This window comes from Rhinatrema bivittatum, chromosome 17, assembly GCF_901001135.1.
Source record: "Rhinatrema bivittatum chromosome 17, aRhiBiv1.1, whole genome shotgun sequence".
Taxonomy (NCBI): domain Eukaryota; kingdom Metazoa; phylum Chordata; class Amphibia; order Gymnophiona; family Rhinatrematidae; genus Rhinatrema; species Rhinatrema bivittatum.
The window spans coordinates 506540-520845 of NC_042631.1; the positions used below are offsets into that span (position 1 = coordinate 506540).

A 14306-nucleotide genomic window follows, 5' to 3' on the forward strand; every position below is an offset into this window, starting at 1 on the left:
TGAAATGTCACTATTTCCCATGCTGTGTACATGTGCTGGATATAGCAAAGGATTGTGCTGCATTGGACTGCAGTGACAAACAGTACAGTAGCAGAGTAATTTACTGAAGTCTCTAGACTGGGGAGTAAACTTTAAATTTAGTTGTATTCAGGAGCTCTGCTTTAGGCAAGAACAAAATAAAAAATATCATAAAATCTTTAAAACCAACTTTTAAATTATCAGGGCAGTCGGTATATGTATGTATGTGTGACAGTATTCTTCTGGGACAGCAGTGTCCTGCTGCTCTACATATCCAAGTCCCAGAACAGTCATTTAGTTTATTTATTTTTAATTAAGTATTCATATTTATTACATGTTCAAATTAATTTGCAAATCTCAGAACAAGAAAATGCCTATTTAGATTAAATTAGGTTGAAGGTGTTGGCTGTGAAATTTCATGCAGACTTCTATTTTCTCACTAGGTGATGACAAATATGGTCGAAAAGTCATCCTGTTCAGTTCTTGTCGCATGCCACCAAGCCACCAGCTGGATCACATCAAGCTCCTGGGGTGGGTCCCTCGTTTTCTCTCTCTTCCATGAGCTGCTAATTCTCTTCCTCCTCATATCCTTCCTTCTGACAGGTTAGATTCTCAGCAGATCGGGGTGATTTTACATATGTCAGAGAGGGAAAACGGAAGGGAAAGGGAGTTACCCAAGGGCTGAGCATTAAATTGTTGCTTTCCTTAAATCAGTGACTTGCAGAAGAGAAGAAAGTTGTAGCCTGCTTGATTCACACTTTCTGTGTGCGTCCTGGGAGATTTTCAGAAGTGGCATTTTTAGATATTGAGCAGCTACCTCCCTGTGTATATACTGGAGGCATATCATAGGCAACAGAAAGGGCGGTCATGGTTCATCCCACCACTGGCAACAACTGCTCCCTTCTCCTAAATTTCCATCTCGCCTACTTACCGAGCACATCTGGAAGCTGACACGTGCAAGACAGTGAGACCTCCTCTGGCTAGAGTGCTGCACAAGAGTACGAGGGAGCGAGACCTCCTCTGGCTAGAGTGCTGCACAAGAGTACGAGGGAGCGAGACCTCCTCTGGCTAGAGTGCTGCACAAGAGTACGAGGGAGCGAGACCTCCTCTGGCTAGAGTGCTGCACAAGAGTACGAGGGAGCGAGACCTCCTCTGGCTAGAGTGCTGCACAAGAGTACGAGGGAGCGAGACCTCCTCTGGCTAGAGTGCTGCACAAGAGTACGAGGGAGCGAGACCTCCTCTGGCTAGAGTGCTGCACAAGAGTACGAGGGAGCGAGACCTCCTCTGGCTAGAGTGCTGCACAAGAGTACGAGGGAGTGAGACCTCTTCAGGCTAGAGTGTTGCACAAGAGTACGAGGGAGTGAGACCTCCTCTGGCTAGAGTGCTGCACAAGAGTACGAGGGAGTGAGACCTCTTCAGGCTAGAGTGCTGCACAAGAGTACGAGGGAGTGAGACCTCCTCTGGCTAGAGTGCTGCACAAGAGTACGAGGGAATGAGACCTCTTCAGGCTGGAGTGCTGCACAAGAGTACGAGGGAGTGAGACCTCTTCAGGCTAGAGTGCTGCACAAGAGTACGAGGGAGTGAGACCTCCTCTGGCTAGAGTGCTGTACAAGGGAGCAAGACTTCTTCAGGCTAGAGTGTCATGTTTGCTGCTCCTGCTACCTTCCTCCTCAGAACGGGCTCTGCTGGTTCAGTCTCTTCCCTTTCCAACCTCCACCCTGGATAATCTGATGTCATCACAGATGAGCTCTCTGCTGGAAGGAGAACAAATTACAACCAGCAAAAAAGAAAATAGGAGCTGCAACTTTATTATCACCTTCCAGAAACAGAACAGAAAACAAGGCGAGGGCTATAGTTTATCAACTGTAATCTTTTTTTTTTTTTTTTTTTGCTGCTGTGTTGTGCTGCTCTGCCGGACTGGTCAGGCCTGTGTGAGCTGCCTGGGTTGATCCCAGAGAAGGGCAGTACAGTGGGCCATTGACAGAGCGAATAGAGTCAGTGAGTGCCTGAAAAGGGAGGAGGTAGGGTAAAGGTAGCTGCTGCAGGGGGAGTGAGGGCTGGCAACAAGGGCAGGGACTTTCGGGTAGATTTTAAATGGCCGCACGTGTAAAATTGGGCCTTGCGCGTGCTGAGCCAGTTTTCCACAAGGCCCATCCACGCACCTAAAGGCAAGTACGTGCGCAAGTACCGGCCTTCCTGCAAGGGGCAGGCCAGGCCAGGACAGCACCATTATTTGCTGTCGTGGAGCTTCACGCGCCAGCCAGCTGCCAGCACGTGTAACTTACTTCAGCTCGGGAGCTGAAGTAAGTTGCAAAATAAGAAGAATTAAAGAAAAAAGGTAGGGTTTAGGAGGTGGGGAGGAGAGGGGAAGGGAGGTTAAGTAGGGTGGTAGGGAACTGGGGAAGGCCGGGATGCGTCGCCGCATGAAAATTGCTGAAGTCTCCACCCCTTGCACGCGCTGCCTGCACGTATGCACGCGGATTACAAAATCTGTCACGCATGTGCATGCGACCCACCAATTTTATAACATGGATGCATGCACCTTTTAAAATCTACCCCTTTATGTGATGATGTTATCCAGTCCAGAGGAGAGGATACTTGCTGAGTGAGCACGTGAGCAGCAGTAGAAGTTGTGTGTCAGTGTCTGAGAAAATGTGTGTCTATATCTGAGAGAGCACAAGAGTATGCGTCTGAGAGAATGCCTGTGTGTGTGTGTGTCAGTGTCTGAGAAAATGTGTGTGTGTGTCTGTGTCTGAGAAAATGTGTGTGTGTGTCTGTGTCAGAGAATGCCTGTGTGTGTGTGCATGTGTGTCAGTGTCTGAGAAAATGTGTGTGTGTGTCTGTGTCTGAGAGAATGCCTGTGTGTGTGTGTCTCAGTGTCTGAGAAAATGTGTGTGTATGTCTGAGAGAGCACAAGAGTGTATGCGTCAGTGTTTGAGAGAATGCCTGTGTGTGTGTGTGTGTGTCTCAGTGTCTGAGAAAATGTGTGTCTATATCTGAGAGAGCACAAGAGTATGCGTCTGAGAGAATGCCTGTGTGTGTGGGTGTCTGTGTCTGAGAGAATGCCTGTGTGTGTGCGTGTGTGTCAGTGTCTGAGAAAATGTGTGTGTGTGTCTGTGTCTGAAAGAATGCCTGTGTGTATCAGTGTCTGAGAAAATGTGTGTATGTCTGAGAGAGCACAAGAGTGTATGCGTCTGTGTCTGAGAGAATGCCTGTGTGTGTGTGTCTCAGTGTCTGAGAAAATGTGTGTGTATGTCTGAGAGAGTACAAGAGTGTATGCGTCTGTGTCTGAGAAAATGCCTGTGTGTATGTGTCTCAGTGTCTGAGAAAATGTGTGTCTATGAGAGAGCACAAGAGTGTATGCGTCTGTGTCTGAGAGAATGCCTGTGTGTGTGTGTGTGTGTGTGTGTCTCAGTGTCTGAGAAAATGTGTGTCTATGAGAGAGCACAAGAGTGTATGCGTCTGTGTCTGAGAGAATGCCTGTGTGTGTGTATGTGAGTTTCTGAGAAGGCAAGAGAGTATATGTGAGTGTGGGGAAAGAGAGCTACCTCTCTTTCCCCACCAATCTTAGATTCACCAGCTGTGTTGACACCACGGTGCAATGTTGGCTACGTTTTACCCAATCTGGAGACTTTTCACATTGGATCTAGTGACTTTCTTCAAGGAGGATTCTGAATCGGATGGGCTACCCAGGCCCTAGCCTGTCCAACTTTATCTCTGGGGCTGGCCATTCCTGCCTGCAAGCAGAAAGAAGACCCTAGCAGATTTCTAGCATCAAGTATTTTATTGGTAAATCTGGAAATGAATAATTCTAATCTATAATTAATGCAAAGAAGGTATGTAAGATAAAATGACGAACTGTAAGCATAAAATAGGAAATTAACAGTGGTAGCAGAGTTGGGGAGGAGCTAGGGGCAGAGCTTGGATGGGGTCCCCCAAACCAAAAAGCCATTCTGCTGCCCCTGAGTCAAATAGACATTTTCTTAGCAAAATCTAGCCCAGGGAGCACTTTGGGAGAGCCTCTGAATCTTTCTATTCATGTGTGTTACACCTTTAATGTTCACAATGGTTCATAAATGTCTCTCTCTCTCCAGATACCTGAAGTACACCTTGGATCAGTATGTTGAGAGTGACTACACTCTAGTTTATCTACATCATGGCCTTACCAGTGAGAATAAGCCCTCTTTGAGCTGGCTGAGAGATGCCTACAGGGAATTTGATCGCAAGTAAGTCTGAAAATCTGAATGTATGACACAAGTTTAAGGTGGCTGTACAGGTCCCCACTGGGATACAAGGTAAAAGGTATTATCATGGGCTTGGTTGGTTATCATGGGCTTGGTTGGTTATCATGGGCTGGTTGGTTATCATGGGCTTGGTTGGTTATCATGGGCTGGTTGCTTATCATGGGCTTGGTTGCTTATCATGGGCTGGTTGCTTATCATGGGCTTGGTTGGTTATCATGGGCTTGGTTCTGAGTTAATGGTCATCTTCTGGTGGGTGACGGGGTTGGCTGGCTGACGTTCTCCACAACATCCTGAAGTCATTACTCCCCACTATTGCTGTCATTTCTCTGCACATATTTGCAAATTTCTAGACTTTCCAATCCATGAAACTGCATCAGTTTACAATTTTTATAGAACATAATTTAGTTCACAGCGTCCAGTCTTGTTTCTAGATCTGACAATTAGACCTTAATCACCACCTTTTTGGGCCAAGAATTTCTCTTAATTCATTGAATATAGGTTACTTCTTTCAAATGTGGAGGAGCAGCACATCAAAAATCAATTTGCCAGCACTTGCAAATGATGCCAGTGAAACAAGCAATAAATAACAAAAATCACAAATTAGTTCCCATCAAAAAGCCAAGCTTCATTCTCTTTAATGTATGTACTATGTATTCTAAAAGCTTTTACAAATGATATAAACAGGATATGTGATAAATAAATTTCCAGAAAAAGGCACAAACTCTTTTCTCAAATGTGTAATTAGCATAGTAAGAAATAAGAACTGATGATAAATTCAGTGAGGTCGATATTCAAATAATTTATCTGGGTAATTTTTTAAATTACCCGGACAAACCCTAAAGTTTAAATTTCTCATCCTATCCTGTTAACATTTAACCAGATGAAAAGAGGCCGGGCTACAATTATCTGGCTGGTGCTGATCTTCAGCCCTTAGCTGAGAAAATCTGGTCAGAAGTTACCTGGGTATTTTCCACTGAATATCTGGTTAAACTTCTATGGGTAACTTTCTCACTCCCTGGCTTGCTCAATACGGATTTGTTTGTCAGAGAACTACAGATTCTATGTATGTACCTAGATCAGTCCAGACTCCTGGGTTTTCCCTCCCTGTCAGCAGATGGAGACAGAGAGTCTCACTGACACTGTACATAACCCAGTGTGCCACCTGCAGTCCCTCAGTATTTCTCTGTCTCCAGCAGTTCCCTGTATGTACCCAGATCAGTCCAGACTCCTGGGTTTTCCCTCCCTGCCAGCAGATGGAGACAGAGAGAGGCTCACTGACATTGTACATAACCCAGTGTGCCACCTGCAGTCCCTCAATATTTCTCTGTCTCCAGCAGATGGTAGATGGAATAAAACCTGCAGTCTGCAGAGAGAGGAAAAAAAAGATTAAAAGACAAAATTTCTGCATCCTCCCAGAAGGTTGTGAGGTCCTGGTGGGGCCATCCTCTCTGGTTTGAGGTAGTGAAAATTCTAATAGCTTGGTCCAGAGGTCCGTGGGGTGGAGATCTGGTGGCCCAGATCCCTCATCCTGCATAAGATAGCGGTGAAACCTGCTGGCAGTTCTGCACTACAAGTCCAGTGGAGCACGAAGGTATCTCTTTTTTTTATACGGTTTGTCCTGGGCTGGGTCGCTAAAGTTTGGCAAAAGGAGACGGATATAGCCGGTGGTCTGTGTCTTTTCTGATCTACCATGCAGCCTGTGCACCTGGAACCTGAACCTCTGCACCAAAAGAAAATATTGGTTTCTATGTGTCTTTATTTGTTCTAGAGAGTGTTAAAAAAAAAAAAGGAACTAGATAGAGGAATCTGTGCAGCAGCGAGGTTCTGGGAGTGGGGGAGCTCAGCAATGGGGCTTTTCAGCAGCTTCTCTGCCTCTGGAGGAGACCGGGTGTTGGCTCCATGGTGCTGAGGGACTGTTCCCCTGCTTTGCCATTGAGGTGTTGGTGGTACCGCGGGTGCAGGGAGAAACAGCATGTGCGTGTGGCAAAAGCATTCGTCAGTCTGCATCAAGCATGACTGCACCGGCAAAATGAGCCTCGCAGGTGACAGGACCTAGCGCTGAGGCTTTCTCCGTCAGCGCAGAAACGGCGACCATTTTCAATTCTTTAGCAGTGTCGGTAGGAGAGGCAGGGGAATCCCCTCCTCAACTATCACCAGTGGTTCCTTGTCCTATAGAGGTACAGAAAGGCACTTGCACCGAAGAGGAGTCTCTGGTTTTGGTAGAGGTCTTCTGCTGGTTTTAATTTACTGATGCGCAAAGTGTGTTGAGCGCGATGCTGGCTTTTGGCCTCAGTCTCCATGGATTCTCGGCCAGTCAAGTGGTCTGAGCAGTTGAGAAGCTCTTCAGGCTGATGATTGTTGGTGCTGGATGTTAAATGGATCCAGGCAGGCTTTACTTAGCCGTGTGGTAGACTACTGCAGCGGTTCTTTTCTCGCGTGCGTAGGTATGTACGCATTCTCACTGCATGGCAGTTGCATGTGCTAGGAACTTTTGTACTTAAGGCGTGGTCTTGATTTGAGTGTGTATGTCTATGACTTAGACTTGAGCGCTTATTTGTGCGCGTCCTGGAGGGGGTATGTGTGTATGCCCAGTGGCATTGGTGTGTGCGCAGGAGGCCGTCTTGAACCAAAGTTCAGGAGAGCTAGGCACCAGGGGTGAAAAGGTCCAATCGCCTTGCTATCTGTGAGGCTTGCCATCTGACAGCAATTCAGTTCTCTCTCTCTGTTTGTGTCAGCGCTGTTTTAGATTGTCAAAGCGATTTGTCTACTACAGCTTTTGCCCATGTTGGGACATCTTCTTGGCCTATGATGTCTCTGGAGGGGGGGGGGGGGGCAGTGAGGCATTGGTCAGTTCTCCTCCCTTGTTCCTGAGGGCAGGAGCTTCCTCGTGAGAAAGCAATGTGGGCCTATGGGCTCTGGTATAGAATCACCCCCCTTCTCCTGGGTGGAATGTTTCCAGGGCCTGCAGACCTTTCTGCAGGGGTGCCCAGCGAAGATGAAGCAACCTACTATGTAAGGATTATGTGCTCGGGCCTCCCATTTGTCAGTCGTGGCGGACAAATGCCGCAGGGAGGCTGACCCTGGTAATGTTAAATGGGATGTGGATCATGAGACATTGGAGGATTCTGATGGGGAATTGGCTTTCTCACTTTTAGGGAGAAATTGCATATGATTGAGAGTCGCTTTGGACTCTGCTCAGATTTTTTTCTTTTTTTCACAGAGATGCTTGCTGAGTTTGTTGGCTCAGACCCTGAACACGCTTAGTGTGGCTGGAGATCAAATTAAAGTTAAGAATCCTATTTCTTTTCCCTCTGTAACCAATTCAAGAGAGATTGGATTTAAAGAACGTAAATGCAGCTCTCAAGGTTCCCTGTTTCCGAATGGAAACTCTGAGGTCCAATTCTGAGATCCATCATAGGGGCGCTACACAAGGAAGAGTTCTTGGCATCTCTCGCCTTGATATAGGTTTATCTGCACATAGCCTTCAGGCCAGAGCATCAAAGATTCCTGAGGTTCATGTTCCTAAAGGAACATTTTCAATTTCGAGCCTTTTCCTTCGGCTGGTGATGGATCCACATACTTTAACCAAGGTGATGGTGGTAGGGGCAGCCATATTGCAAAAGGAGGATGTGTTGGTGTATCTGTATCTGGATGAATGGCTTATTCGTGCAAAGTCAAATGACCTCTGTCAACAGTCAGTACAAAAGTTACCGATGCGCTTGAAGTCTCTAGGATGGGTGGTGAACCTAGCAATGAGCCATTTAGTTCTCTTACAAACTCTGCAGTATTTGGGAGCTCAGTTCGACACACTGGCGGAGAGAGTTTCTCACAGAGAGAGACTGCTGAAATCGCAGAGTCAGATTAGGCTTCTGCTAGACCTTTCGGTGCCAGGGTCTGTGACTATTTACAGGTCTGGATTCTATGGCATCGACATTGGAATTAACGCATTTGTGCATTCGCACATATGTGGCCTCTGCAGGGGCTCTTCTCCCACTGGAATCTGTTATTGGAAGAGTTTCATCTTACTCTTCTGTTAGAGAGAGAAGCCAGGGACAGTTTCGTAGTACTTACTCGCACTAGTTTTGAGCGTGGTGCGGAATTGGAGATTCCGAATTGGATAATAGTCATCACCTCTGGATGGCGCAGGGCCAGTGGTTGAAACAGGAGGCCTCATGGACTATCAATCAGTTAGAGACAAGAGCAGTGCATTTCACTTTGTTTGCCTGTCTGCCAAAGTTACGTGGCCATCCAGTATAGATGCTATTGGACAATGTGACGATGGTGGACTATGTCAGCTGTCAAGGTGGAAACAAGAATGAGGCAGTGGCTCAAGAGGCCCAGGAGTAGATGCTTTGGGCACTTAGAGCTTCTGGCAGCATCTCACATCGCTGGAGAGAACAACATTCAGGTGGATTTTCAGTTAGAGAAAGTTAGATCCTGGGGAATGGGAGCTCTCAGAGGCAGCGATGTGTCTCATGGAAGATGGGGATATCCTGACCAAAGATAATACTAAGGTATCGCAATTTTACAGCCACTGAACAGAACACAGTACAAAGGAATCAGAGCTCTGGTGTTGCCATGGACTCGAGGGATTCTTCTTTGTCTTCCCTCCTGTGGCCTCTGGTGGACAAAGGATTATGGCAGATAGAGAAATATGCAGGCAACATAATCCTGGTAGCTCCAGAGTGGCTATATCGACCATGCTTTCCAGATCTGATCAACATGGCCGTAGACAGGCCCCTGAAGTTCAGACATTGGTCGACTATTTTCCACCAGGGCCCAATAGTTTTGGGTCAGGTGGCTCACTTCTACCTCATGGCTTCACTTTTGAGACGAGACAACTGAGATGAAGGGGATATTTGCAAGGATCTTCGAGCTCTGGGGGATATTTGCGAATATGGAGAATCTTCGAGCCCTGGTCTGCTGTTGATGGAGTGCAGCCTCAGTCTGTTCAGAATATGGTGTCGCATATTTTGGCTTTTCTACAGAAAGGTTCTGGTCAAGGGATTGGCCTTTAACTCTGAGTGTCCAGGTAGCAACATTGGGTTGTCTCTGGGGTAAGGTGCAAGGGTTTCCTCTGTCCGCACATCTAGATGTTCTATTGTTCCTTCAGGGAGCTAAGAACTTGTGTCCTCAGGTGCCAAACATTGTCCATCTTGGAATCTGAATCTAGTCCTTACAGGATTGTGGGAGGCTCGGTTTGAACCTCTAAATAGTTACAGTTCAGGACTTGACTCTTAAAGAGATTTTTCTGGTGGCTATTTGTTCGGAGCTCCAGGCGCAGTCATGTCGAGATCCCTTCCTACAGATGTCTGATTCGGGGGTATTTTTATGCATGGTGCCTTCTTTTCTGTCTGACAGCTCGATCCAGTATCGTCTGCTCGAGGATTGCCCGTCTGTAACGTGCTCGTAGCGCACAATTCGGGCGCGCAAGGCAGTTCGGCGATACAGTGTCCAGTTTCACGCGTCCGTATCGCTTCTGAAAACAGACGCATAACCCTTTCCGCACCCGGCATGTAAATGAACGAAAAAGCTGTATAATGAAGGAATTAGCTATTCCCCTGCGATACTGTAACTGGCGCTGATATTATCTCCTCCGTAACCCGCTGTTCTGCCGCGGCCTTAACCTGCTAGTTTACCGCCTCCCCCTAGTAGGAGTTAGTGTAGTGTAGTGTAGGGTAAAAACATTGCTTACCCGCCCTGGTCCCGTCCGGTCTCCTGCAGCCCCGTCCGGACGGGACCAGGGCAAAAAAAAACAAACGAAAAAGTAGCAAGGCTCGGGCCTGCTATGGTAAGTGTAAAAAGTGTAAAAAACAAAAAACCTGTGTGTTATATAAAAAAATAAAACAATTTTAAATACCTGTCGGAGGGCCGTGGGTCCAGGCGGCCGGTGGGCGGCGGGCAGCCATCAGCGGCATCCGGTAGTCCCTTCTCCCTTCCTCCCTCCCTCCCCTGCCTGGATGAGCGCCAAAATCGCACGGGCGGGTCGGCAGCGGGGGGGGGGGGGGCGGCAGCAGGATCCGGGAGCGGCGGGTAGGCAGCAGCGGGGTCCGGGGCAGCGGCAGCGGGGGGGCGGCAGCAGGATCCGGGAGCGGCGGGTAGGCAGCAGCGGGGTCCGGGGGTGGCAGCGAGATCCGGGGAGCCAGCAGCGGCAGCATGTTCGATCGCGCAGGCAGGTAGGTGGCAAAGTAAAGATGGCCGCCTGCACGGGAAAATCGTGCAATTGGCCGCTGAAGACGTGACGTCACGACGTTTGGCGTCACGGGGTGTGACGTCATGTCTTCAGCGGCCAATTGCACGATTTTCCCGTGCTGGCGGCCATCTTTACTTTGCCACCTACCTGCCTGCGCGATCGAACATGCTGCCGCTGCTGGCTCCCCGGATCTCGCTGCCACCCCCGGACCCCGCTGCTGCCTACCCGCCGCTCCCGGATCCTGCTGCCGCCCCCCCGCCGCCGCCCCCCCCCCCCCCGCTGCCGCTGCCCCGGACCCCCCGGACCCCGCTGCTGCCTACCCGCCGCTCCCGGATCCTGCTGCCGCCCCCCCCCCCGCTGCCGACCCGCCCGTGCGATTTTGGCGCTCATCCAGGGAGGGGAGGGAGGGAGGAAGGGAGAAGGGACTACCGGATGCCGCTGATGGCTGCCCGCCGCCCACCGGCCGCCTGGACCCACGGCCCTCCGACAGGTATTTAAAATTGTTTTATTTTTTTATATAACACACAGGTTTTTTGTTTTTTACACTTTTTAAACTTTTTTACACTTCCTGGTGCCTGTCATTTCAAATGTCATTTGAAATGACAGGTACCAGCGCACCCAGGTTACTGTATAGGCGCTGTTACAGCGCCTATACAGTAAAATGGGTTGCGCGGGCATAACCCTTCCCTAACGCTTCACAGCCGCGGCATGCATTTGCATGCGATTAGAGGAGAGTATCGGGGAGTTAGTGAAGAGAACTGTGCGTGCGGGGAGGAAGGGTGCGCCTGACACTACCTCACTGTTTTTACCGCGGCCTTACTGGATCGAGCCGTGAGTTAGTTAAACAGTAGAGCTTCTAGCTTTTATAGATTTGGATTCCTCTATGCCTCGTGTGAGGGAGCTTAGGCTCTTAGATTGGAGGCATGCATCACTTATTTATTTATCTGATTTTTATATTCCGCCTTTTGACACTTCAAAGCAGATTACATTCCGGTGCCGTAGGTATTTCTCTGTCCCCAGAGGGCTCACAAGTTTGTACCTGAGGCAATGGAGGTAAAGTAACTTGCCCAAGGTCACAAGGAGCAGCAGTGGGATTTGAACTCTGGTCTCCCTAGTTCATAGCTCATTTCTCTAACCACTAGGCTATTCCTCCACTCTTATATCTCATTCTTGAGGTATCTAATGTCACTTATGCTTTCCCTAGATCGCATCACCTCTTTGTACTGTTGAGTGGTCCAAAGAAGGGAAATAAGTCATCTAAGGCTACAATTGTGTGGTGGCTGAAGGACGTCATTGAGTTGATTTACATTTCTAAAGGGTGCCTCCTGCCGGGCGGTTTAGGGGTGCACTTGATGCATTCTCAGGCGACTTCCTGGGCTGAGTTACAGCAGGTATCTCCGCATGAAATTTGTTAGGCAGCTATTGGGAAGTCTTGCCCACTTTTCTAGACATTATTGCTTGGTTGTCGGGGCTCCAGCTTCCAAGTACTTTAGTGAGACTGATTTGGGAAAGGAAAATTGGTTCTTAACTGCTAATTTTTGTTCCTGCCCATTTATTGGGGGGGGGGGGGGGGGGGGGGGGGGAGAATCCGCCACTCGTACTGTTGCTTTGTATATAGTGTGGAGTTGGAGGTTTTCAGTGCTATTGCTTATGTTAAACTTGGGAAAACTTTTCCATTGTCTTTTTGGGCAACTTCTTATGTTTGTTGCTGTCATCTTGGCTTGGGTACAGGTCAGTACTGAGGGACTTCAGATGGCACACTGGGTTATGTACAGTGTCAGTGAGACTCTCTCTGTCTCCATCTGCTGGCAGGGAGGCAAAACCCAGGAGTCTGGACTGATCTGTGGTACTAAAGGAACGAAAATTAGCAGGTAAGAACCAATTTTTCTATACTGGACCATACGAAAGACACACAGCAAGCACCAAATAAACTCTGACCAGTGCCAGGACATGATCCAGCAGCACTGCACTCCATGTGCTGTACCAAGATGAGCCAATTGAACTCCCCAAGGAGAAACTCAGTACCTTTTCCTTCCCTCTCAGATACAAGAAGAATATTAAAGCTCTTTACATTGTCCATCCGACCATGTTCATCAAGACGTTGCTGATCCTTTTCAAGCCCATCATCAGGTAAGGTCAGGACACTTTGAACTCACTCATGTGTTGGTTACACTCTCAGTCCTCCAGCTCGCCAGATACCTCTGTCAGATGCACAGGCCACTGTATACACTGATGCTCATGCCCTATGTGATGCATAGGGCTCTTTGGAAACACTTGCCCCTGTATGCAGTGAGATACACGGGACTCTGTTCATACTGACCCCTGTGCCCTATGAGATACTTGGGTCTCCGTTCATGTCGACTCCCATGCCTTATGAGATACACAGGACTTCGTTCATACTGATCCCTGTGCGCTATATGAGACACATGGGACTCTGTACATACTGACCCGTGTGCTATGAGATACTTGGGTCTCCATTCGTACTGACCCCTATTCCCTGTGAGATACATAGGACTCCGATCATACTGACCTCTTTGTGCTATGAGATACTTGGGTCTCCATTCGTACTGACCCCTATTCCCTATGAGATACGAGGGAATCCGATCATACTGACCCTCATGCCCTATGAGATACATGGGACTCCAATCATACTGACCCCTTTGTGCTATGAAATACTTGGGTCTCCATTTGTACTGACCCCTATTCCCTATGAGATACGTGGGACTCCGATCATACTGACCCCTTTGTGCTATGAAATACTTGGGTCTCCATTTGTACTGACCCCTGTGCCCTATATGAGATACATGGGATTCTGTTCATACTGATCCCTGTGCCCTATGAGATCCGTGGGACTCTGTTCTTACTGATCCCTGTGCCCTATGAGATACATGGGACTCCGTTCATATTCACCCCTGTGCCCTGTGAGATACATGGGACTCTGTACATAATGAACCTTGTGCCCTACGAGATCCGTGGGACTCGGTTCATATTGATCCCTTTGCTCTATGAGATACGTGGGACTCTGTTCCTGTGCTGTGGCATACACTGACCATCTTCCTTCAATCTGCAGCTTTAAGTTTGGTCGGAAGATTTTCTATGTGAACTACCTAAGTGACCTGGAGGAGCATCTGAAGCTGGAGCAGTTGGGAATCCCAACTCAGGTGCTAAAGTAAGGCATCGTGGAAGCCCTGTGGGCAGGGTGGATTTGCTACATATTTATGCTGCTGTAGGGATATTCTTAATGCTGAGAATTCTGCTTTTAGCGAGGTTGCTATAGAATTATTCTTCTCTTGTCTGCAATGCTGAATGAACAAGAGTATGAGTGGATTGGATCATATCTTTATAACGTTATGAAGCTGTGTTTGTACAGAATAACTTCATAGTGAGACTAGGATCTGCATGAGAACTTGTAAGTAATCACTTTAGTAGCCCAGACTACTATTGTATGTACGTTAAACCAAAGGCAACGGGCAGCTTCCCGGGTGCTCTAGTCCTGCACTTCATCTGGCCACTAAGGGTAAGAGTTCCCTCTCTTGCTGAAACTCTAAGCAAGAACTTGTTCAGGCAATGGAATCCAAGGCTATAAGGTAGCCCAAAGCGTAAACCACAGTCCATTGCACTAAACGGATATGGACATTTTACACCAAGCAGGTGTCACGCCTTAGTTGTAAGAAGGATTTATAACTCTGGCATGTAAATCTTATGACTTCTTCTTCTTCAGGTATGATGAGTATATGCGATCTATGCAAAAGAGCCCACCAGTGGGACAGAAGCCCACTCCCCCGCGGCCACCACTGCCAAATCAGCAATTTGGTATCTCCCTTCAGCAGTGAGTATGTGCCTCTCCTTCT

At 48.1% G+C, this 14306-nt stretch overlaps 1 protein-coding gene across 5 annotated transcripts in view; it reads left to right on the forward strand.

Annotated features, from left to right (window-relative positions):
• Positions 1 to 14306, forward strand: part of ARHGAP1 (Rho GTPase activating protein 1) — a 59839-nt gene that overhangs the window by 26104 nt on the left and 19429 nt on the right. For all 5 annotated transcript variants that reach the window (XR_003853181.1, XR_003853182.1, XM_029582067.1 and 2 more), the window contains exons 4-8: positions 462 to 549; positions 4113 to 4244; positions 12499 to 12585; positions 13526 to 13624; positions 14177 to 14284. Coding sequence is in view for 3 of the 5 variants with exons in the window: in XM_029582067.1 (XP_029437927.1) it covers positions 462 to 549; positions 4113 to 4244; positions 12499 to 12585; positions 13526 to 13624; positions 14177 to 14284 (514 nt within the window). In the remaining 2 variants the exon portion in view is untranslated. The remainder of the gene's footprint in view (positions 1 to 461; positions 550 to 4112; positions 4245 to 12498; positions 12586 to 13525; positions 13625 to 14176; positions 14285 to 14306) is intronic.